The 24379-nt window shown below is 42.3% G+C and overlaps 2 protein-coding genes across 3 annotated transcripts in view; one reads left to right on the top strand and one right to left on the bottom strand.

The window, feature by feature from the left end:
• Positions 1 to 24379, top strand: part of macrod2 (mono-ADP ribosylhydrolase 2) — a 1184313-nt gene that overhangs the window by 890064 nt on the left and 269870 nt on the right. For both annotated transcript variants that reach the window (XM_071393968.1, XM_071393967.1), the window contains exon 7: positions 17546 to 17576. In XM_071393968.1, coding sequence (XP_071250069.1) covers positions 17546 to 17576 — 31 coding nt within the window. The remainder of the gene's footprint in view (positions 1 to 17545; positions 17577 to 24379) is intronic.
• On the bottom strand, positions 8046 to 9819 carry LOC139571263 (putative nuclease HARBI1). Its single transcript, XM_071393960.1, has 4 exons — positions 9306 to 9819; positions 9121 to 9236; positions 8913 to 9024; positions 8046 to 8818 (listed from the first exon to the last, which is right to left on the bottom strand). Exons 1-4 carry the CDS (start codon positions 9775 to 9777, stop codon positions 8448 to 8450), a joined length of 1071 nt encoding a protein of 356 aa, XP_071250061.1. The 5' UTR covers positions 9778 to 9819; the 3' UTR covers positions 8046 to 8447.

The raw sequence follows: 24379 nt of genomic DNA, 5'->3' as shown, positions 1-24379 counted from the left end.
AACAAAGTCACGGTATTGGAGTGGCCATCACAAAGCCCTGACCTCAATCACATAGAAAATGTGTGGGCAGAACTGAAAAAGCGTGTGCGAGCAAGGAGGCCTACAAACCTGACTCTGTTACACCAGCTCTGTTAGGAGGAATGGGCCAAAAGTCACCCAACTTATTGTGGGAAGCTTGTGGAAGGCTACCCGAAACGTTTGACCCACGTTAAACAATTTAATGTCAATGCTACCAAATACTAATTGAGAGTATGTAAACTTCTGACCCACTGGGAATGTGATAAAATAAATAAAAGCATTCTCTCTACTATTATTCTGATATTTCACATTCTTACAATAAAGTGCTGATCCTAACTGACCTAAAACAGGGAATTTTTACTAGGATACAATTTCAGGAATTGTGAAAACTTAGTTTAAATGTATTTGGCTAAGATGTATGTAAACTTCCGACTTCAACTGTAGCTGGGGGGACTTGCTTCCATTCAGCCACAAGAGTATTGGTGAGGACAGGCGATTTTTACGCTCTACGCGCTTCAGCACTCAGTGGTCCAGTTCTGTGAGCTTGTGTGGCCTACCACTTCGCGGCTGAGCCGTTGTTGCTTCTAGATGTTTCCACTTCACAAGAACAGCACTTACAGCTGACCCGGAAATTTGACAAACTGACTTGTTGGAAAGGTGGAATCTATGACGGTGCCACATTGAAAGTCACTGAGCTCTTCATTAAAGCCATTCTGCTGCCAATGTTTGTCTATGGAGATTGCATGGCTGTGTGCTCGATTTTACACAATTCTCAGCAATGGGTCGGGCTGAAATAGCCAAATCCATTAATAGCCAAATCCATTAATTTATAGTGTACATGATTGAGGCACTATTGTCCTATAAATACCAATAGTGGAAACACAAGGTACAGTAAAGTACTACCATTCAGTGCATGGCTCAGTGAGTTCTCAGTGGGTTCAGTCAAGGAAATCCTTCTGATCTTTACCTCTGATTAATAACAAGCATCTCTGAGATATCCGCCCATCTAAGAGCTCTGTCACTAAAGAGAGCTGCAGCCCTAATAGCTACAACCATAGAGATACATCAATGCAGCCCTAATAGTTACAGCCATAGAGATACATCAATGCAGCCCTAATAGTTACAGCCATAGAGATACATCAATGCAGCCCTAATAGCTACAGCCATAGAGATAAATCAATGCAGCCCTAATAGTTACAGCCATAGAGATACATCAATGCAGCCCTAATAGTTACAGCCATAGAGATACATCAATGCAGCCCTAATAGTTACAGCCATAGAGATAAATCAATGCAGCCCTAATAGTTACAGCCATAGAGATACATCAATGCAGCCCTAATAGTTACAGCCATAGAGATACATCAATGCAGCCCTAATAGTTACAAACATAGAGATACATCAATGCAGCCCTAATAGCTACAGCCATAGAGATAAATCAATGCAGCCCTAATAGCTACAGCCATAGAGATACATCAATGCAGCCCTAATAGTTACAGCCATAGAGATAAATCAATGCAGCCCTAATTGCTACAGCCATAGAGATACATCAATGCAGCCCTAATAGTTACAGCCATAGAGATACATCAATGCAGCCCTAATAGTTACAGCAATAGAGATACATCAATGCAGCCCTAATAGCTACAGCCATAGAGATAAATCAATGCAGTCCTAATAGTTACAGCCATAGAGATACATCAATGCAGCCCTAATAGCTACAGCCATAGAGATACATCAATGCAGCCCTAATAGCTACAACCATAGAGATACATCAATGCAGCCCTAATAGTTACAGTCATAGAGATACATCAATGCAGCCCTAATAGCTACAGCCATAGAGATACATCAATGCAGCCCTAATAGCTACAACCATAGAGATACATCAATGCAGCCCTAATAGCTACAGCCATAGAGATACATCAATGCAGCCCTAATAGTTACAGCCATAGAGATACATCAATGCAGCCCTAATAGTTACAGTCATAGAGATACATCAATGCAGCCCTAATAGCTACAGCCATAGAGATACATCAATGCAGCCCTAATAGTTACAGCCATAGAGATACACCAATGCAGCCCTAATAGCTACAGCCATAGAGATACATCAATGCAGCCCTAATAGCTACAGCCTTAGAGATACATCAATGCAGCCCTAATAGCTACAACCATAGAGATACATCAATGCAGCCCTAATAGTTACAGTCATAGAGATACATCAATGCAGCCCTAATAGCTACAGCCATAGAGATACATCAATGCAGCCCTAATAGTTACAGCCATAGAGATACATCAATGCAGCCCTAATAGCTACAGCCATAGAGATACATCAATGCAGCCCTAATAGCTACAGCCATAGAGATACAGTGATCCCTCGCCACTTCGCGGTTCACTTATCGCGGATTCGCTATTTCGCGGATTTTCATAATGCATTTTTTTTTTTTTTTTGGTGCATTGTGCTCTGCATTCTGATTCGCTAAAAACTCACTCCCGCTTCTTGTATCAAAACATGCTACGAATTGTGCTATCATTTTGTCGTCTCGTGCAGTTATGTGTACGTACATAAAACAGCTTGGCAAATTTACATTAAGTTGGCCAAATTATCTTGTAATTTCGAACATCTCCTAAACCCATAATGTCGACGAAACGGCCTACACGTGAGTCACTGTATTTGTATACATGTAATAGTTGCTAATTGTAAAAAAAAAAAAAGTTTTCTATTTCGCGGATTTCACTTATCGCGGGTCATTTTCGGAACGTAACCCCCGCGATAAACGAGGGATTACTGTACATCAATGCAGCCCTAATAGTTACAGTCATAGAGATACATCAATGCAGCCCTAATAGCTACAGCCATAGAGATACATCAATGCAGCCCTAATAGTTACAGCCATAGAGATACATCAATGCAGCCCTAATAGCTACAGCCATAGAGATACATCAATGCAGCCCTAATAGCTACAGCCATAGAGATACATCAATGCAGCCCTAATAGCTACAGCCATAGAGATACATCAATGCAGCCCTAATAGCTACAGCCATAGAGATATAATAACACACAATACAATAACATACAATTCAATAACACACAATATAATAACACACAATACAATAACATACAACACAATAACACACAATACAATAACACACAATATAATAACACACAATACAATAACACACAATATAATAACACACAATACAATAACATACAATTCAATAACACACAATATAATAACACACAATACAATAACATACAATTCAATAACACACAATAGAGTAACACACAATATAATAACACACAATATAATAACACAATACAATAACACACAATACAATAACACACAATACAATACCACACAATACAATAACATACAATACAATAACACACAATACAATAACATACAATACAATAACATACAATACAATAACACACAATACAATAACACACAATACAATAACACACAATACAATAACATACAATACAATAACACACAATACAATAACATACAATACAATACCACACAATACAATAACATACAATAACACACAATACAATACCATACAATACAATAACATACCATGCAATAACATACAATGCAATAACACACAATACAATAACATACAGTACAATAACATACAATACAATAACACACAATACAATAACATACAATAACACACAATACAATACAATAACATACAATACAATAACACACAATACAATAACATACAATACAATACCACACAATAGAATAGCACACAATACAATAGCACACAATACAATAACACACAATACAATAACACACAATATAATAACACACAATATAATAACACACAATACAATAACACACAATGCAATAACACACGATGCAATAACACACAATACAATAACACACAATACAATACCACACAATACAATAACATACAATACAATAACACACAATACAATAACATACAATACAATAACACACAATAGAATAACACACAATAGAATAACACACAATACAATACCACACAATACAATACCATACAATACAATAACACACAATACCATAACATACAATACAATAACATACAATACAATAACACACAATACAATAACATACAATACAATAACACACAATACAATAACATACAATACAATAACACACAATACAATAACATACAATACAATAACACACAATACAATAACATACAATACAATAACACACAATACAATAACATACAATACAATAACACACAATACAATAACACACAATACAATAACACACAATACAATAACATACAATACAATAGCACACAATACAATAACATACAATAACACACAATACAATAGCACACAATACAATAACACACAATACAATAACACACAATACAATAACACACAATAGAATAACACACAATACAATACCACACAATACAATAACATACAATACAATAGCACACAATACAATAGCACACAATACAATAACACACAATACAATAACATACAATAACACACAATACAATAACACACAATACAATAACACACAATACAATAACACACAATTTAATAACACACAATACAATAACACACAATACAATAACACACAATACAATAACATACAATACAATAGCACACAATACAATAGCACACAATACAATAACACACAATACAATAACATACAATACAATAACACACAATACAATAACACACAATACAATAACACACAATACAATAACATACAATAACACACAATACAATAACACACAATACAATAACACACAATACAATATGGGAAATAATAGTGTCATAACTGTGTGACATATCCAGTTTATGAAGCCTTCTTAAGTTGCACTTTGTTTAAAGCAGGACCGATAATAATATATGCCATTTAGAAGAGGATTTTATCAATTGTATGTATGGGTATCCCCAACGGAAATCAAACCCACAACCTGTGGCATTGCTCTGCCAACTGAGCCACAAATTACCTCAAGTGCAGCTCTTGTTGAATGTAAACATGGAAAGACCTCAACACTGATGATCAAATCAAATCCAATTTGATTGGTCACGTACACATATTTAGCAGATGTTATTGCGGGTGTAGCTAAATGCTCAGTCTTGGTAATACAGTACATGATCACAGGGATTGTACTGTATGTACTGAACAGTGAATGTACTGTATGTACTGAACAGTGAATGTATTGTATGGCTTACTGCTTTCTCAATGGCTCACCAAATAACTTGTCCACTTCAAAATCTAACAACAAATGTTCATCTTTTCATGAAGGTTCCTTTTTTGAGAATGGATGGTAACAATGTTTATGTGATTTTAGAAAATAGCAGCTACGCCTCAAGATGTTTACAGGGTATTGATCACCAGTGAGGTTGTTAATACTCAGAGCTGCACTCCAGATTCATATATTTTCTACTATAGTATTTGACTGCGTCCGTTGACTGATTTATGGGTCAAATAAAAGCCTTGTGCAAGACGTGAATCAAGCCTCCAAGCAACTCGTCTTTCTGACATATTTGTATGATGTTTTTATTTCCCCTCCCTTCTGGCAGTAAGCAGGGCTTTGAGCCGGTAAGTAGGAAGTGACTGCATATGTCACAGGTTGCTTCCTAAATAGCAACCGATTCCCTTTCTAGTGCACTACTTTTGACAAGAACCCTCTGGGCTTTGGTCAAAAGTAGTGCACTATATATAGGTAGTAGGGTGCCATTTGTGACACATTCACAGAGGTGTCAGTGTGTGAGTGTAACAGTACTCTTCTTGCGTTGTGTACAATCAATCATCGACACGAACTCCAACTTGTAGCACCAGTCATGGAGATTTATTCTGATAGAATCAGCACAAAATTGCACGTCATACAATGCACGGCTCACCATCCAACTCTGCACTCACGCACTGTACAAAATATACGAACCCCCCCACCAGACACAGTAAGTTGCTAGCTAGTACTGGCGGGAATTCTTTACAACAAAATGCACAACAAATATTCACCAAAAAACGCTGCATCTTATGTGTGATGTTCGAATAACATTTACAAACAAATTGATAGAAATTGTACATTTAAATCATCACTTGGGAATATAAAATCACTTTTGACGTACAGTGCTTTGCAACCAACAACTTACCGCTGGTTTGGTGCTTGTTCACTGGGACGATTCTAACTGAAACATCCTCCCTCGTAAGCAAGCTACGCAAACCAGCCAATAAGATGCCATGTTGAGTAGGTGAAGGCAAGACAAGACTAAAACCAAAAACCCATTGGCTTAACAATAAAGTGGCAAGGGGAATCACCAATATAACCCTGTTACATGAGATCAGGGGCACTTTACAATGTCCCGTAAAAGTGATTACCTAATGCATTCTCTCCTCACTCTTCAACCTGAGAGAGATCAATACTCTTTAATGGATCAGACAGACAACTAACAAAATGAGGTGTAATTCATTATGCTGATACTGTGTCATCACCATTGGTCATGAGCGTGTGTGTGTGTGTGTGTGTGTGTGTGTGTGTGTGTGGAGTACGTTTCCCTTCCTGCGGATGTGTCAAGGTTTCCGATGATGTTAGCCGAGCTGAAGTTCAACTTCAGAGATTGACACTTCAGTCCTTTTAGCAGGCAGATGATAATAATGATTGAAACTGGGTCCCAAATGGCAGCCTATTAGATATGTAGTGCATTACTTTTGATCAGGGCACTATATAGCATGCCGTTTGGGACGACTTCTGACTCTAGATCTGCATGATCAGTCAGCCCACTTCATACTCTGAAGAATTGAGACCAAGGGCCTGCCGAGTGCTGCTCATCTTGACTGAAGATTAAGATTTTTTTCCACCAGATACTCGATATGATATGATACTCTGTAAAAATATCAAATGGATTCCTGATGGCGGGATGAGTCTTAAGTCCTTTTTTATTAATGTCTCAAAAGTGTAATGCAGAATGAATACAGAGAAGAGCTGGAAAGTGACGGATTTACTGTGGTTAAACTAGGTTAAGGATCAAGTGGATTCCAGATGAGTGATTGCAGTAGTTACTGATTCTTGATGTTTTTAGACATGGTTTTGTCTGAGATTGTGCCAACACAGACATGTTATCTTGTCTTTAGTCTAAACTGCCATCTCATTATTCAGAGTCCACTCATGTCTAGGTGACGGTTTCTTCATGGCCCTTCGTGCCGGAAACTAAATCAGTCTTTAAAACCAAGACAGTTTGCCTACCAACAACATGCTCAGTGATCTGTTTGTTCTGTAAAGACAACTCCTATGGTCGTTGTCATGCCATGACGACAATACAGCACAAACAGATCTGGGACCAGGGGCCTGTTGCACAAAACTAGGATAAGGGATTAAGCCAGGATATCTTGGTGATCCTGGCTCAATTGATCCGTAATCCGGTTGCACTAAAGATGGATAGGGGGCAGGAGGATATGTTATGGTATAAATTACCATGGAGATTTATTCTGTGGAGCTAGCCTGCTCCAGACCAGGCTAAATTCCAGGATCTATTTAATCTCATCCCTAATGTCAGTCAGCAGTCACCACAAATGGAAACCAATAGTTATTTCACTGCTCACTATACATTGTTATCACATATAACTAGACCCACTGTTATTATTTAAACGTTTGTGATCATTAATTTCAATGATTTTGGATAAAAAATGATTTTTAGATGATGTTGCTATCATTAGATAATTTACAGTTTCCCATAGACTATAAGGCTATATATAAAATGATAGAATATTAGGGCCACAGAGGGGAAAAAAACACAAGTCATAATATTGTAACCAGTTGTTTTAAAGGAGGACAGTTGTTAAAATGACAGATGTGGGGCATTTCGTGAAATTGTACTTCAGTATGGTTTCATAAACAAAGACATGCTGATGTGCCAGAATATTAAGTATCACATTGTCATAAGTATCAAAACTGTAAAAACAATATGTAGCTTTTCTGCAGAAAGAACCAGCCTCATAAATTTATGACTTTATCCTTTTTCTTCAGTGTGGCCCTAGTACTCTGTCATATAAACAAATACACATTCCATATGAATATAAAAACACAATGTGTAACATTATGTTCCTTTATTGAATAAGGACAAAACAAAGCAGGTAAACCATCAGCTCCTTTCGAAACTGAAGTCACAGTGACTCTACAAGATGGAAAGCACAGAATCCAAGCATATTATACAAAATGATACATACACATTCAAAGGTCTGTATATAACACACCCTGCATGTCTGCACACTAAAATAAATGCAGGACAAATCCATACACATCAACTGAACAGACAAATGAATGGATGCAGTAGCCTCCCTGCAGCCTTGTATTACACACAGTATACCGCACAAACATCATAAGAGGCCAAATTCGTCAAAAAACGAACCCAAAAAAACCCAAATTCCTCTGCCACCGCAGGACATATTTAACCAAAATTGAAAGCACACATACTAACTAAAATAATTCAACACATATTGGTCCCTCAGCAGCCGACCACTGTCGTCATCAGGGAAGATTGCCGGATTGTCCCAGTCCATGGCTGGTGGCACTCTGGGGGCCCTCTCCTTCCTCAGGCAGGCCACATTGTGGAGGACAGCACAAGCCACAGTAATATCACATGCCCTAACAGGGCTGACCCTTAATTTGTGAAGGCAGTGAAAGCGTGCCTTCAGGAGGCCAAAGGTCATTTCAACTCTGGCCCTGGTCCTGGCATGGGCATGGTTGTAGGCCTGCTGTGCTTCCTGGGGGTCTGTGAAAGGTGTCAGGAGAAAAGGCTGGCAGCCATACCCCCTGTCTCCCAGCAACACACCAGAGAATTCACCTGTCAACACAAAATCTCATCATTACTACCTCATAAACACAGTGATATTCTTGACACAGCCATGATGGTTATAAATAGGGGTTGTGTGGCTTACCTTGTGATAGGCACTGATAGATTTCAGAGGCCCGAAAGATTCTGGAGTCATGGACTGAGCCAGGCCATTTTGCCACAACATTGCTGATCACACAGTCAGCATTGCAGACCATCTGAAATCATAAGATGAGGAATATTACACCAATCAATGCACATCACTGGCAATGCAGAGTGTTCGTCAATGGACAATATCAAAAAGTTATGTTCACCTGAACATTAATGCTGTGAAAGGATTTCCTATTCACAAAATCGGCCTCATGGGCACCTGAGGGGGCTTTTATCCTTATGTGTGTGCAGTCCACTGCACCAATGACATTGGGGAAACCTGTCACACAAAGTAATGAGTATCCTACTATGTGTTAACAGTTGTCCTGTAATTTGTAGATCCTCTTACCTGCAATCCTATAGAACTCCTCTTTGATGTCACAGAGTCTTCTGTGGCCAGGGAAGGAGATGAAGACATCTGCTAATGCTTTGATAGCCAGACACACACTCCTTATTGTGCGGCAAATTGTGGCCTTGTTCAGCTGTTCTGCATCCCCCACTGAGTACAGGAAGGCTCCACTAGCAAAAAAGCGCAAGGCCACACAAACCATTTGCTCCACACTCAGTGCATGGCTCCGTGCAGTGCGGTGCTTAATCCTGGGACCCAGTAGTCTGCATAGATACCTGATGCCATCTGCAGAAAACCTGTATCTTTCATATAGATGGTCATCAGGGAAGGCCAGTGGGTCCAACCGGTCCCTGAAGACCCTTTCTCGCCTGAAGGCTCTCCTCAGCACAAGTGCTTCTTCATCCACCACATCTCGCACGAATGGGCATGCCATTGTCAGAGCAGAAAGGAACACACAATTTTGGGCCTTCATATAGGCTAGTGGCCACACCTGGTGCTGGGGGGGTGGGCAAAAGAGGTCTAAACAGTGGAGAGTGACTAAAAATGCTTGTGCTTTTATTTTCCACGCATCATCATCTGTCTGTTTGTGTCAGACGGAGACTCTCGTCTGGTAAAGGTCAACGGTTTCTGTAAAGATTTCAATCACATCACCCACTAGGCAAAAACTAAGACTGACCAGGTGAATCCAGGTGAAAGCTATGATCCCTTTTTGATGTCACCTGTTAAATCAACTTCAATCAGTGTAGATGAAGGGGAGGAGACAGGTTAAAGAAGGATTTTTAAGCCTTGAGACAATTGAGACATGGATTGTGCCATTCAGAGGGTGAATAGGCAATACAAAATATTTAAGTGCCTTTGAACGGTGTATGGTAGTAGGTGCCAGAACTGTCAAGAACTGCAACGCTGCTGGGTTTTTCACACTCAACAGTTTCCCAGTGTATCAAGAGTGGTCCACCACCCAAAGGACATCCAGCAAACTTCACACAACTGTGGAGTCAACATGGACCAGCATCCCTGTGGAACGCTTTCAAAACCTTGTAGAGTCCATGCCCCAACAAATTGCAACTCCTATTTGGAATGTGTTCCTAATGTTTGGTATACCCAGTGTATATACAGCACAAACAGACTTGGGACTAGATAGCTAGATAGACTAGATAACTCATAATCTGTGTTGATCAAAGAAATCTCAGGGAGACTCGTTATTTAACCAGTGAAATTAGTTAAGGATTTATAAAAGGTCATTGTCACACCAAATATCAACAGATCTGGGACCTGACTATAGTATCTTGTGTTTAACATCCAAATATGTCACTCCAAATATGAACAGATCTGGGACCAGGCTGCAGTGTATTCTGTTGAGCATCTAAATCAGGAAGCATGAATCCAATCTCTTCTTTGTTTACATCCATAATGAGAGGCTCTGACATTCTCTTCTCACTGAAATGAAAGTTGTCATTTGAAATCTCATCCCTGCTCTAAGTTTTATGTGTTTGATGTTGTGTCTGTACAACCTTCTTTCTGGCAGACTTTGTTTTTAATGCACCCAGACGCACACATTAGATATTTCGAAACACAATAAGGCGAATCAGCTTAAACACTGCTAAATACATCTGCATGCCGTTCACTGGGTGGGTCAACTTTTATTCTTTGTGTCTGTGCAACCAACACTGGCAGACTTTGATTTTTAATAGGTGTTTCTAACGCTTACTTATTATCTGTCATATTCACAGGGTCAGCTTGACAAACAACACATTCTGTTATTTAGACCAATTTAGCTCTTCACAGTGATTTATTTAGGCCAATTAAGTTCCAACACCGAGTGATTTATTTAGGCCAACTAAGTTCTTACACAGAGTGATTTCAGCACTTACAATGGGTGTTATTCTTTGATGAATTCTTACTACTCTTCTAGAGCTCTATATTCATCTCACTGTGTTCTGTAAATTGTGGTGAAATGGCCCTAATCCATTTGTCATTCTATTATATTACTGTATAGTGGCCACGCCTGTTGATGAATGTAAGAAGTAAAGCACGTATTCAGCTGCTTTTAAAGACAAATGGGAGCTTTTGAAAAAATATTTTCTCTTTACTGCTTATTAAATTTATTAATATACTTTATAAGATGAATGTGGAATGGAGAAGCCATGCAGAAGGCCCTATGGATCATAATGTACTTGGCCACAGAAGTGAAGACAGGGAGGGAGGGAGGGAGGGAGGGAGGGAGGGAGGGAGGGAGGGAGGGAGGGAGGGAGGGAGGGAGGGAGGGAGGGAGGGAGGGAGGGAGGGAGGGAGGGAGGGAGGGAGGGAGGGAGGGAGGGAGGGAGGAGGGAGGGAGGGAGGAGCGAGGGAGGAGCGAGGGAAAGTTAGATAGGGAAAAAAGAGAGAGAGGGTAAGCGCGAGAGAGAGAGAGAGAGAGAGGTAAAGAGTACTGAATCTATTTTCAGCTGTAAAGCCATGTTTGAATAATATGTCTACTGTAGCAAGTACTGGATGCTAACTTTGTATAATCTTTTAGAAAAGTACAGTCATAAATATCAGTTATGCTCCAATCCAATAACGTCAGCAAGAAAAAAGGAGCTGATCGTGGACTACAGGAAACGGAAGGCCAAGCACGCCCCATCCACATCGACGGGGCTGTAGTGGAGCAGGTTGAGAGCTTCAAGTTCCTTGGTGTCTACATCACAATCGTGAAGAGGGCATGACAACGCCTCTTCCCCCTCAGGAGGTTGAAAAGATTCGGCATGGGCCCTCAAATCCTCAAAAAGTTATGCAGCTGCACCCTTGAGAGCATCTTGTCTGGCTGCATCAAAGACTCCACCCACCTAAGTCATAGTTTCTGCTACCGCACGGCAAGCAGTACCGACAAACCAAGTCTGGAACCAACAGGACCCTGAACAGCTTCTACCCCCAAGCCATAAGATTGCTAAATAGTTAATTATATAGTTAACCATTAGTAACCCAGACTCTCTGCAATGACCTTTTTTGCACTAACTGTTTTGACTCATCACATATGCTGCTGTTGCTACTGTTTATTATCTATCCTGTTGCACATCGACTCTGTCCTGGTAACCTCATGTATATCGCCAAGTTATCATTACTCATTGTGTATTTATTCCTCCTGTTATTATTTCCCTATTTCTCTATTGGGAAGGGCCCATAAGTAGGCATTTCACTGTTAGTCTACACCTGTTGTTTAGAGAGAGAGAGAGACAGAAAGACTGAGAGAGAGAGAGACAGATACAGAGAGACAGAGAGCCAGCGAGAGAGAGAGACAGAGAGACAGAAAGAGAGAGACAGAGATCCAGAGAGAGAGAGACAGAGAGACAGAAAGAGAGAGAGAGACAGAGAGCCAGAGAGACAGAGACAGAAAGAGAGAGACAGAGAGGCAGAGAGAGAGAGAGAGAGAAAGACAGAGAGAGAGAGAGAGCCAGAGAGAGAGAGATTGTGTCTGACTTTGGTAGCTATGGTGCTGATATATTTGATATGTAGCATAGTCCGCCAGTTCCAAAGTCCTTGTGGTAACGTCCAGTCCTTGTGGTAATGTCCAGTTCTTGTGGTAACGTCCTTGTGGCAACGTCCTGTCCTTGTGGTAACGTGCTGTCCGTGTGGTAATGTCCAGTCCTTGTGGTAACGTCCTGTCCTTGTGGTAACGTCCTTATGGTAACGTCCTGTCCTTGTGGTAACGTCCAGTCCTTGTGGTAACGTCCTGTCCTTGTGGTAACGTCCAGTCCTTGTGGTAACGTCCAGTCCTTGTGGTAACGTCCTGTCCTTGTGGTAATGTCCAGTCCTTGTGGTAACGTCCAGTTCTTGTGGTAACGTCCAGTCCTTGTGGTAACGTCCAGTCCTTGTGGTAACGTCCAGTCCTTGTGGTAACGTCATGTCCTTGTGGTAACGTCATGTCCTTGTGGTAACGTCCTTGTGGTAACGTCCTGTCCTTGTGGTAACGTCCAGTCCTTGTGATAACATCCAGTCCTCGTGGTAACGTCCAGTCCTTGTGGTAACGTCCAATCCTTGTGGTAACGTCCTTGTGGTAACGTCCTGTCCTTGTGGTAACGTCCTGTCCTTGTGGTAACGTCCAGTCCTTGTGGTAACGTCCTGTCCTTGTGGTAACGTCCTGTCCTTGTGGTAACGTCCAGTCCTTGTGGTATCGTCCTGTCCTTGTGGTAACGTTCAGTCCTTGTAGTAACATCCTGGAACATCAATGAGTGGAAACTCAATCTGATATCTGGTGGATATATAGGTAGACAGACAGACAGACATACAGGCGTGTGTGTGTGTGTGTGTGTGTGTGTGTGTGTGTGTGTGTGTGTGTGTGTGTGTGTGTGTGTGTGTGTGTGTGTGTGTGTGTGTGTGTGTGTGTGTGTGTGTGTGTGTGTGTGTGTGTGTGTGTGTGTGTGTGTGTGTGTGTGTGTGTGAGAGAGAGCTCTGGCTCCCGGGACAGATCAATCTGATTCATTTTTTCATTATGATATTCATGAGTATAATTACTATGCAGAGAGATGTACCTTTGGATCCACCATAGTGCTGATCTACTGTTCCCCTTAGGACAAGTCCCCGCTAGCTAGTCTGTGTGTGTATGTGGTTGTGTGTGTGACCACATCCGCTGTCTCGCCGAAATATGGCTTCAATTTAATCACACAACATTAATTAGTGCAATATTGTGACAGCCCTTTTTGAATATGTCAATGTCTGGTATGCTTTATAAGTAGATGTGTGTGGGTGAAAACTTGCATGGGTGTGTGTGCATAAAGTTGTCTATTGCTTTTCAGTAGCTCTGAAACTAACTTTCTGCAAAGTAACTAAACATACTTTCTTTGGCCCGCGAACCCATTTTGATATCAAAAGTTTTTCACAACACCAGCATGTAAAAGTTATGTAATCAATAGCCAATGTTAACTTTTTAAATTTGGGCTATGACATTCTACTTCAAATCAGTCTGGCAGTATTTGTGACAGTAGTTCAATCTGAAGCCAGTATGGTGATTGAAGAGATTGAAATGCATCAGAAAGGTATTGGGAAGTTCAGAAGAACATCAGGCAATCATTTTTTATGAGCTTCTGTGTAGACAATGATTTTCTTTTTTTTATGGGGTGGATCAGCTTTAATACTGCAGATAGATTGTTGTTTCCAGCAATGTAATTCTGCATCATTTCCAATCCCCCATATATTTTATGGTAAATATATATAGACATATGTTTTTTTTGTAAATATATATAGACATATGTTTTTTTTGTAAATATATATAGACATATGTTTTTTTTGTAAATATATATAGACATGTTTTTTAAATATATTTTCCTTCATTATTTTCCCTCATTATTTTCCCCTTGATGATGTTCTTTACCCCCCTGTGTGATTTAACGCCACTCTGTTCTAATGGCTTGTGGCTTGTGGGCATAGTAGAGGGAAACAGTACATACACTATATCTAAACTCAGCAAAAAAAGAAACGTCCTCTCACTGTCAACTGCGTTTATTTTCAGCAAACTTAACTTGTAAATATTTGTATGAACATAACAAGATTCAACAACTGAGACATAAACTGAACAAGTTCCACAGACATGTGTCGAACAGAAATTGAATAATGTGTCCCTGAACAAAGGGATGGTCAAAATCAAAAGTAACAGTCATTATCTGGTGTGGCCACCAGCTGCATTAAGTACTGCAGTGAATCTTCTCCTCAAGGACTGCACAAGATTGGCCAGTTCTTGCTGTGAGATGTTACCACACTCTTCCACCAAGGCACTTGCAAGTTTGCCTGCAATGACAACAAGCTCAGTCCGATGATGCTGTGACACACTGCCCCAGACCATGACGGACCCTCCACCTCCAAATCGATCCCAATCCAGAGTACAGGCCTCGCTGTAACGCTCATTCCTTCGACCATAAACGCGAATCCAACCATCACCCCTGGTGAGACAAAACCACGACTCGTCAGTGAAGAGCACTTTTTGCCAGTCCTGTCTGGTCCTGTGGCGGTGGGTTTGTGCCATAGGTAACGTTGTTGCCGGTGATGTCTTGTGAGGACCTGCCTTACAACAGGCCTACAAGCCCTCAGTCCAGCCTCTCTCAGCCTATTGCGGACAGTCTGAGCACTGATGGAGGGATTGTGCGTTCCTGGTGTAACTCGGGCAGTTGTTGTTGCCATTCTGTACCTTTCCCGCAGGTGTGATGTTCGGATGTACCGATCCTGTGCAGGTGTTGTTACACGTGGTCTGCCACTGTGAGGACGATCAGCTGTCCATCCTGTCTTCCTGTAGCACTGTCTTAGGCGTCTCACAGTACGGACATTGCAATTTATTGCTCTAGCCACATCTGCAGTCCTCATGGCTCCTTGCAGCATGCCTAAGGCACGTTCACGCAGATGAGCAGGGACCCTGGGCATCTTTCTTTTGGTGTTTTTCAGAGTCAGTAGAAAGGCCTCTTTAGTGTCCTATGTTTTCATAACTGTGACCTTAATTGCCTACCGTCTGTAAGCTGTTAGTGTCTTAACGACCGTTCCACTGGTGCATGTTCGTTAATTGTTTATGGTTCATTGAACAAGCATGGGAAACAGTGTTTAAACCCTTTACAATGAAGATCTGTGAAGTTATTTGGATTGTTATGATTTTTTTTTGAAAGACAGGGTCCTGAAAAGGGGGCGTTTCTTTTTTTGCTGAGTTTATATGTGTATGTGGACACCCCTTTGAATTAGTGGATTCGGCTATTTCATGCACAGCTGTGGCTGACAGGTGTATAAAATCGAGCACACAGCCATGCAATCGCCGCCATTGGTCTCTGGAGTAGTGGAAACGCATTCTCTGGAGTGATGAATCACGCTTCACCATCTGGCAGTCTGACGGACAAATCTGGGTTTGGTAGATGCCAGGAGAGCACTACCTGCCCAAATGCATTTAAGGAGGAATGCTGGTCTGGGGCTGTTTTTCATGTTTCAGGCTATGCCCCTTAATTCCAGTGAAGGGAAGTCTTAATACTACAGCATACAATAACATTCTAGACTATTCTGTGCTTCCAACTTTATGGCAACAGTTTGGGGAAGGCCCTTTCCTGTTTCAGCATGACAATTCCCCCGTGCACAAAGCGAGGTCCCTACAGAAATGGTTTGTCTAGATTGGTGTGGAAGAACTTGACTGGCCTGCACAGATCCCTAACCTCAACCCCATCGTACAACTTTGGGATGAATTGGAACACCGACTGCGAGCCTGGCCTAATTGCCCAATATCAGTGCCCGATCTCACTAATGCTCTTGTGGCTGAATGGAAGCATGTCCCCGCAGCAATGTTTGAACAACTAGTGGAAAGCCTTCCCAGAAGAGTGGACACTGTTATAACAGCAAAGGGGGGGACAAACTCCATATTAATGCCCATGATTTTGGAATGAGATGTTCGACGAGCAGATGTCCACATACTTTTGGTCATGTAGTGTATGTTCGTATACCTGAGAGTCTTATCTTTCAATGATGGGGTCATCATATTTTGCAGCTTAAACCATTCAAAAGATAGTGACATATCTGTTGGAAGAAAACAGAAACGGCTTTGTTTATTCCAACCGCATCTAGCAACTACCGGAGGTTACTGACAGAACCCCGGCTTTAAAAATCAAACGCACATTTTCTCTCGCAACCCCATTTTCAAATCAGACGACCACACATGGGGTCGCGCCGCTTAGTTTGGGAAACCCTATTAAAGTATACTGTAACTTCTATTCTGCAAGATAATGATCCTGGAACATTAGGAGTGTATTATATAGAGGAGTGCCATGCAGTATAATTGGAATCACTACATGCCTGATGTTGGATTTCATCAGAACTAGTTTTTTATATATCACATGTAAGGTATGTTAGTGTCTGCTTCCAAAATGGTACCCTATTCCTTATATGGAGTTCTACTTCTTATCAGAGCCCATAGGGCTCTGGTCTAAAGTAGTGCACTATATAAAGGGAATATGGTGCCATTTGGGATACAGATTCAGTATGTTATGTTAGTGCTGTATTTAGTAGGAAATGAAAAGGAGCACAGAGTAGAACGGTTTCAAAGGCCACCAATTGAGAACAATATTAAAGACAGTCAGTGAATAATAGAAACGGACACGTTTTATTTTACTACCTGCTGGCTTAGCTTTCTCTATCCCCATGCTAGAGAGATGGAAAATTACCAATACTTTTGCGTACTTGGCATTTTACAATGTACATTTTATAATGTGAACATGCACTGACCGTCATCTCTCTCTTTCTTTCCACAGGCCTTCCCATGTATATCCACAGGAATCTACGGTAAGGCTGTTCTTGTTATTGTCTATCTGTGTGTTACTGTATATCTTGGATGTGTATTTATGTGTTGTACATTTTCACTCGAACCTACTATTTCCTATCATTCTTATTATCCATTCAAAACAACCCCTATGGGAATGGCCGTATCCTCTTTGTATGACGTTTCATTCCACATAATTGCTGGTGACTGTGTGTCTCTGCAGTCTTCTGCCAATGACGGTCTGTCACACCACACCACTTCAACTCCTAGCGGAGGAGGTTTGTGAGAGAGAGGGATGGAAGGGTACAGAAGGAAGTTTGTGAGAGAGAGGGGTGGGGGGGTAGAGGAGGAGGTTTGTGAGAGAGAGGGATGGGGGGTAGAGGAGGAGGTTTGTGAGAGAGAGGGGGTAGAGGAGGAGGTTTGTGAGAGAGAGGGATGGGGGGTAGAGGAGGATGTTTGTGAGAGAGAGAGGCTAGAGGAGGAGGTTTGTGAGAGAGAGGGTAGAGGAGGAGGTTTGTGAGAGAGAGAGGGTAGAGGAGGAGGTTTGTGAGAGAGGGGGGTAGAGGAGGAGGTTTGTGAGAGAGAGGGATGGGGGGCAGAGGAGGAGGTTTGTGAGAGAGAGAGGGTAGAGGAGGAGGTTTGTGAGAGAGGGGGGTAGAGGAGGAGGTTTGTGAGAGAGAGAGGGTAGAGGAGGAGGTTTGTGAGAGAGGGTAGAGGAGGAGGTTTGTGAAAGAGGGGGTAGAGGAGAAGGTTTGTGAGAGAGAGGGAGAGGAGGAGGCTTCAGAGGCAGTACAGTATGATGATGTAATGTAATCCTTCCCCCAGTACTAATCTCTTTCTATTTTTATTGTATTTATTTAAGCTTTATTTAACTAGGCAAGTCAGTTAAGAACAAATTCTTATTTACAATGACGGCCTACACCGGCCAAACCCGGACGACACTGAGCTAATTGTGCACCGCCCTATGGGACTCCCAATCACGGCCGGTCGTGATACAGCCTGGATTTGAACCAGGGTGTCTGTAGTGACGCCTCTAGTACTGAGATGCAGTGCCTTAGACTGCTGCTCCAATCGGGAGCCCAGTTCTACTAACTGATCAGATGTTGGCACGTTTACTGATGGATCTAGGCTTACTGTATTTGTTTACATTTGAGAGTATTATTAAGGTCAAGTCCTCTTTGTACGTTTTCTCATGAAAGGTGCAAAGGACTCTTTCTTTTCTTCCTCTAACTCTTCCTCTCACTTGGTCCCCTCACATACACACTGAGACACACTGAGACACACTGAGACACGCATTGTAATGGAGTGTCTGTGTGTGACCCATTTACAGCGAAACAAATCCACAGCCCCCACAAAGTGACAGAGAGGAACGAGGGACCGAGTTGTCCAGGGCCTTAGCGGCTGCTGCCTCAGTGGTGGTGGAGAGGAAAAACAGGTTTGTCAGGACAGCTAAGGCTAATTGACACCCTCCCTCTCCTCCCTCACGCCCCCTTATTCCAGCAGGCTCCGTCACCGCTGACAGATGATTGGGAGAGCACGGGGTAGGGCGTCGCCAGGGGTGCACAGGGGCTACCTCTACGTCTACCTCAGACGACCATGCAGGAAGGAAGAAAAATGACTCCCGGCTCCGTGCTGACAGTCCAATCCCTCAGTCCGGCCCATTAGCCCCAGCAGAGATTCTGCAGCGGTCGGGCAGTGCACTGGTTAGCGTGTCGGCGTGCGGGTGAGGGAGGGAGAAAGGGACGGACGTACCACCCATAAACAAACTGGCACCCACCGTAGGGTTGTGAGGTCGCGAGGCATGATAGAGGTTATTAAGTGTTGGTCCTGTTCTCCCATCAATCATGGGCGGCTCCCGCCACACGACCAACCTTTGGTTCAAACGGATTATTCCTTCTGAGGAGCAGACACCTCTCAATGTCTTCACAACACCGACATAATCAAGAAATTCCTCACCTGAGGTGAAGGATTTCAACCTGCAGTATGTACAGTACAGTCTGGTATGAGAGACCTTGTAGAGGCCTAATTTCAGCTGGCACTGAGAGAGAGAGAACGCTTTAGAACAGCCTTGTAATGGGCTGCAGTATTGGAGGGTTTATGAGAGGCTTGAGATTATCAATCTTGGCACGGAGCGGAAGGAAGGTATACGTCCCAAATGGCACCCTATTCCGTTTATAGTGCACTACTTTTTACCAGGGCCCTATATAAAGGGAATAGAGTCCCATTTGGGATACAACATCCAAGGTCTAGCTAGCACCATGTCAAGCCATAGATGGGAGCATTAGGTCTCACATTTACCTGACAGATTGAGCCATACCCTGGCATTCAGAACCCTATCAGACCAATCAGCCTTCTAAACACCAAAACACCTGCTTCCAAAACACCTGCTTCTACACCTCTTCTGAACACACCCCTACCTGTTAGACCTGGGTTCAAATAGTATTCAGAATCATGTCAAATACTTTATCTGGGCTTGATTGAGTTTGCATGGCGCAATGAAACCAATAGAATAGTCTTAAATGTGCAAACCCCACCCACTTGTCATTCGAAGGAAGCTAAGCAAACATTCAATGAATTGAAAACATTTTGATAATATTTGAAAGCCTATGTACCTTTGACACCCTATTGCCTATATAGTGCACTTCTTTTGACCTGAGACCTATGGGGAATAGGGTGCCATTTGGGACGCGAACAAGGTCTGGTAGTCCGTGTTTATTCATCCCTCCTCGTCCGTCTTTGAAGGATTTAAAAGGATATTGTTGACAAAGGGGTTTTACAACTGGTGGTTGTCTGAGATATGTGGCTATGTGTAATCCCCAGAGGTTCTATTTGCCTCCCAAATGGCACCCTATTCCCTACATAGTGCACTACTTTTGACCGGAGTCCACTAGGGTCACAGCCACATATCACAGACAACCACCAAAAGTAGTGCTCTATGTAGGGAATAGGGTGCCATTTGGGCCGCAGCCTATGTCTGTATAGCCACACCATAATCCACCCAGGCTCTGTGGGTGTGATGTCCAGTGTGTCCAGACAGACACCTTGAGCCCAGTGTGGTCTCCAGCTCAGAGAGTCAGAGAGGGTCAGAGAGGGTTAGAGAGGGTCAGAGAGGGTCAGAGAGGGTTAGAGAGGGTCAGAGAGGGTCAGAGAGGGTCAGAGAGGGTCAGAGAGGGTTAGAGAGGGTCAGAGTAGCTAACAGTTTTCACCCAGCCGACGAACGCTGAGCTTTCTCAGCGTTCATGCACGCACACACAAACACAATCCTTCTAACTCCCTCCATCTCCGGTCAGGATTAGCACACACCAACACACACACACACATACACTCCTCCCTCTTAACCCCTCCATATCTGGTCAAGATCCTCCCCTCAAATAATGCCTACTGCTCCTCCTTTCTGCAACTCTCCTTTAAATCATGGGGATTTACATTAGGGAGCTAAGCTTGGGAAGGGAGCTTGGCTGGGGAGTGTTAAAGGTACACTGGGAGGATGTGCTGTATCAGTGGGTAACAGAGAACTAGGGCCCACTCCCTATTCCCTATACTGTATACAGATGTAAGATCTTAATTTGAGCCAGTTTGCTACATCAGGAAAATAATGCTTCAGCAACAGGAAAGAGTGGTGGACAGTTTTCAAGAGTGTCACCGTGGTGGACTCCGAAAGAGGTGCCGGTTTAGATTATAGGCACAACTGTCCCAGGGTCGTGGTTAGGGACAGAAATGACCCGGGGTCCTGGTTAGGGACAGAAATGACCCGGGGTCCTGGTTAAAGGACATAAATGACCCGGGGTCCTTGTTAGGGACAGAAATGACCCGGGGTCCTGGTTAAAGGACAGTAATGACCCGGGGTCCTGGTTAGAGGACAGAAATGACCCGGGGTCCTGGTTAGGGATAGAAATGACCCGGGGTCCTGGTTAAAGGACAGAAATGGCCCGGGATCCAGGTTAGAGGACAGAAATGACCAACTTACCCGGGGTCCTGGTTAGAAGACAGAAATGACCAACTGACCCGGGGTCCTGGTTAGAAGACAGAAATGACCAACTGACCCGGGGACCTGGTTAGAGGACAGAAATGACCAACTGACCCGGGGTCCTGGTTAGAGGACAGAAATGACCAACTTACCCGGGGTCCTGGTTAGAAGACAGAAATGACCAACTGACCCGGGGACCTGGTTAGAAGACAGAAATGACCAACTGACCCGGGGTCCTGGTTAGAGGACAGAAATGACCAACTGACCCGGGGTCCTGGTTAGAGGACAGAAATGACCAGTAGGAGACAGAAATCCACACTTTATTACCACACACCAAACAGACACACACACACACACACACACACACACACACACACACACACACACACACACACACACACACACACACACACACACACACACACACACACACACACACACACACACACACACACACACACACACAGCAAACAGGAAGTGGAAGAGGAATAGAATTGGTGAAAGTGAATAGTGGTTTTCTGTAGTGGACAGAAAAAATAGGACATATATACTGAGTATACCAAACAGGAGCTGGTCTATTAGGAATTGATCTAACTAACAACTTGTGTTGTTTGTCAAGCTGACCCTGTGAATATGACAGATAATAAGTAAGCGTTAGAAACACCTATTAAAAATCAAAGTCTGCCAGTGTTGGTTGCACAGACACAAAGAATAAAAGTTGACCCACCCAGTGAACGGCATGCAGATGTATTTAGCAGTGTTTAAGCTGATTCGCCTTATTGTGTTTCGAAATATCTAATGTGTGCGTCTGGGTGCATTAAAAACAAAGTCTGCCAGAAAGAAGGTTGTACAGACACAACATCAAACACATAAAACTTAGAGCAGGGATGAGATTTCAAATGACAACTTTCATTTCAGTGAGAAGAGAATGTCAGAGCCTCTCATTATGGATGTAAACAAAGAAGAGATTGGATTCATGCTTCCTGATTTGGATGTTCAACAGAATACACTGCAGCCTGGTCCCAGATCTGTTCATATTTGGAGTGAGATATTTGGATGTTAAACACAAGATACTATAGTCAGGTCCCAGATCTGTTGATATTTGGTGTGACAATGACCTTTTATAACTAATTTCACTGGTTAAATAACGAGTCTCCCTGAGCTTTCTTTGATCAACACAGATGATGAGTTATCTAGTCTATCTAGCTATCTAGTCCCAAGTCTGTTTGTGCTGTATATACACTGGGTATGTGTAACGATAGTCTATATCGTCCTCCTCATCGGACGAGGAGAGGCGAGAAGGATCGGACCAATATGCAGAGTGGTTGGTTTCCATGGTAATTTAATAACACGAAAACAAATATGCGATACAAAATAACAAAATGAAACTACCGTGACAGTCCCGTGTGGCGAAACACTAACAAGGAACAAACACCCAACATAGAAAACAACACATAGACAACCCACCCAACTCACGCCCTGACCATACTAAATAAATACAAAACAAGGGAAAACAGGTCAGGAACGTGACAGTATGCCAAACATTAGGAACACATTCCTAATATTGATTTGCACACCCCCACCCTTTCGCCCTCAAACCAGCCTCAATTCGTCAGGTCATGGACTCTACAAGGTTTCGAAGGCGTTCCACAGGGATGCTGGTCCATGTTGACTCCAATGCTTCCCACAGTTGTGTCAAGTTGGCTGGATGTCCTTTGGGCGTCCAAAGGGTTCTATATAGCTTTGGGTGTCCAAAGGGTTCTATATAGCTTTGGGTGTCCAAAGGGTTCTATATAGCTTTGGGTGTCCAAAGGGTTCTATATAGCTTTGGGTGTCCAAAGGGTTCTATATAGCTTTGGGTGTCCAAAGGGTTCTATATAGCTTTGGGTGTCCAAAGGGTTCTATATAGCTTTGGGTGTCCAAAGGGTTCTATATAGCTTTGGGTGTCCAAAGGGTTCTATATAGCTTTGGGTGTCCAAAGGGTTCTATATAGCTTTGGGTGTCCAAAGGGTTCTATATAGCTTTGGGTGTCCAAAGGGTTCTATATAGCTTTGGGTGTCCAAAGGGTTCTATATAGCTTTGGGTGTCCAAAGGGTTCTATATAGCTTTGGGTGTCCAAAGGGTTCTATATAGCTTTGGGTGTCCAAAGTTTGTCGCAGTGACATCATGAACATTCGGCCGACATCTAACTTGTCATGACAGAAGCCAATATACCCATCAGTTAAAAATGAATGTATTAAATGTCAACCTATCCTGCCAGGCAACTAAAAGCACCTTTCTAAACAATATATGAGTTAGTTGCTATCTAGTTAGCTAGATCTCTGGCTAGCCAGTTTCAAATAATGACCAGAGTATAGCTGACAAAGTCTTAACTTTATCTCCTTTTAATTATTTTATCCGGAAAATAAACCCACAGCAACATCATTATTTACAAGCGTACAGAAAATAGCTTACGGTTATGAGTGTGACAAAATAAAAGTAGGTCATTCTATCTGAGAAATGTTTAACTCTACACTCGTAACAGATGGATTTGTTCTTGTTGCTGTAATAGCTCAGTAACCACGTCAACGGACGTTGTGACAGTCGCAGAGACATGAGCTTTTTTTATGCCTGTGCAACAAGGAAATCTACAGTTGCAGCGATGGTCTACAGACAGAGTATAAATTAAATGTTCTATTGACCAGCGACACTTGTCGCATTCTAATTGTCTACAGACATGTCGTTAGTATAAACCGGCCTTAAAGCAATACGAGGCTATAAAAAAATTATAGAAAATAAAATATGTTTTATTGTCACAAACACATGACAAGGGGCAGTGAAATGTGTTGTTTTACAGGATCAGCCATAGTAGTACTGTAA

The sequence above is a fragment of the Salvelinus alpinus genome, chromosome 3, assembly GCF_045679555.1.
Source record: "Salvelinus alpinus chromosome 3, SLU_Salpinus.1, whole genome shotgun sequence".
Taxonomy (NCBI): domain Eukaryota; kingdom Metazoa; phylum Chordata; class Actinopteri; order Salmoniformes; family Salmonidae; genus Salvelinus; species Salvelinus alpinus.
Note: the sequence above shows the minus strand (reverse complement) of the source record. Positions and strands in the feature narration are given on the sequence as shown.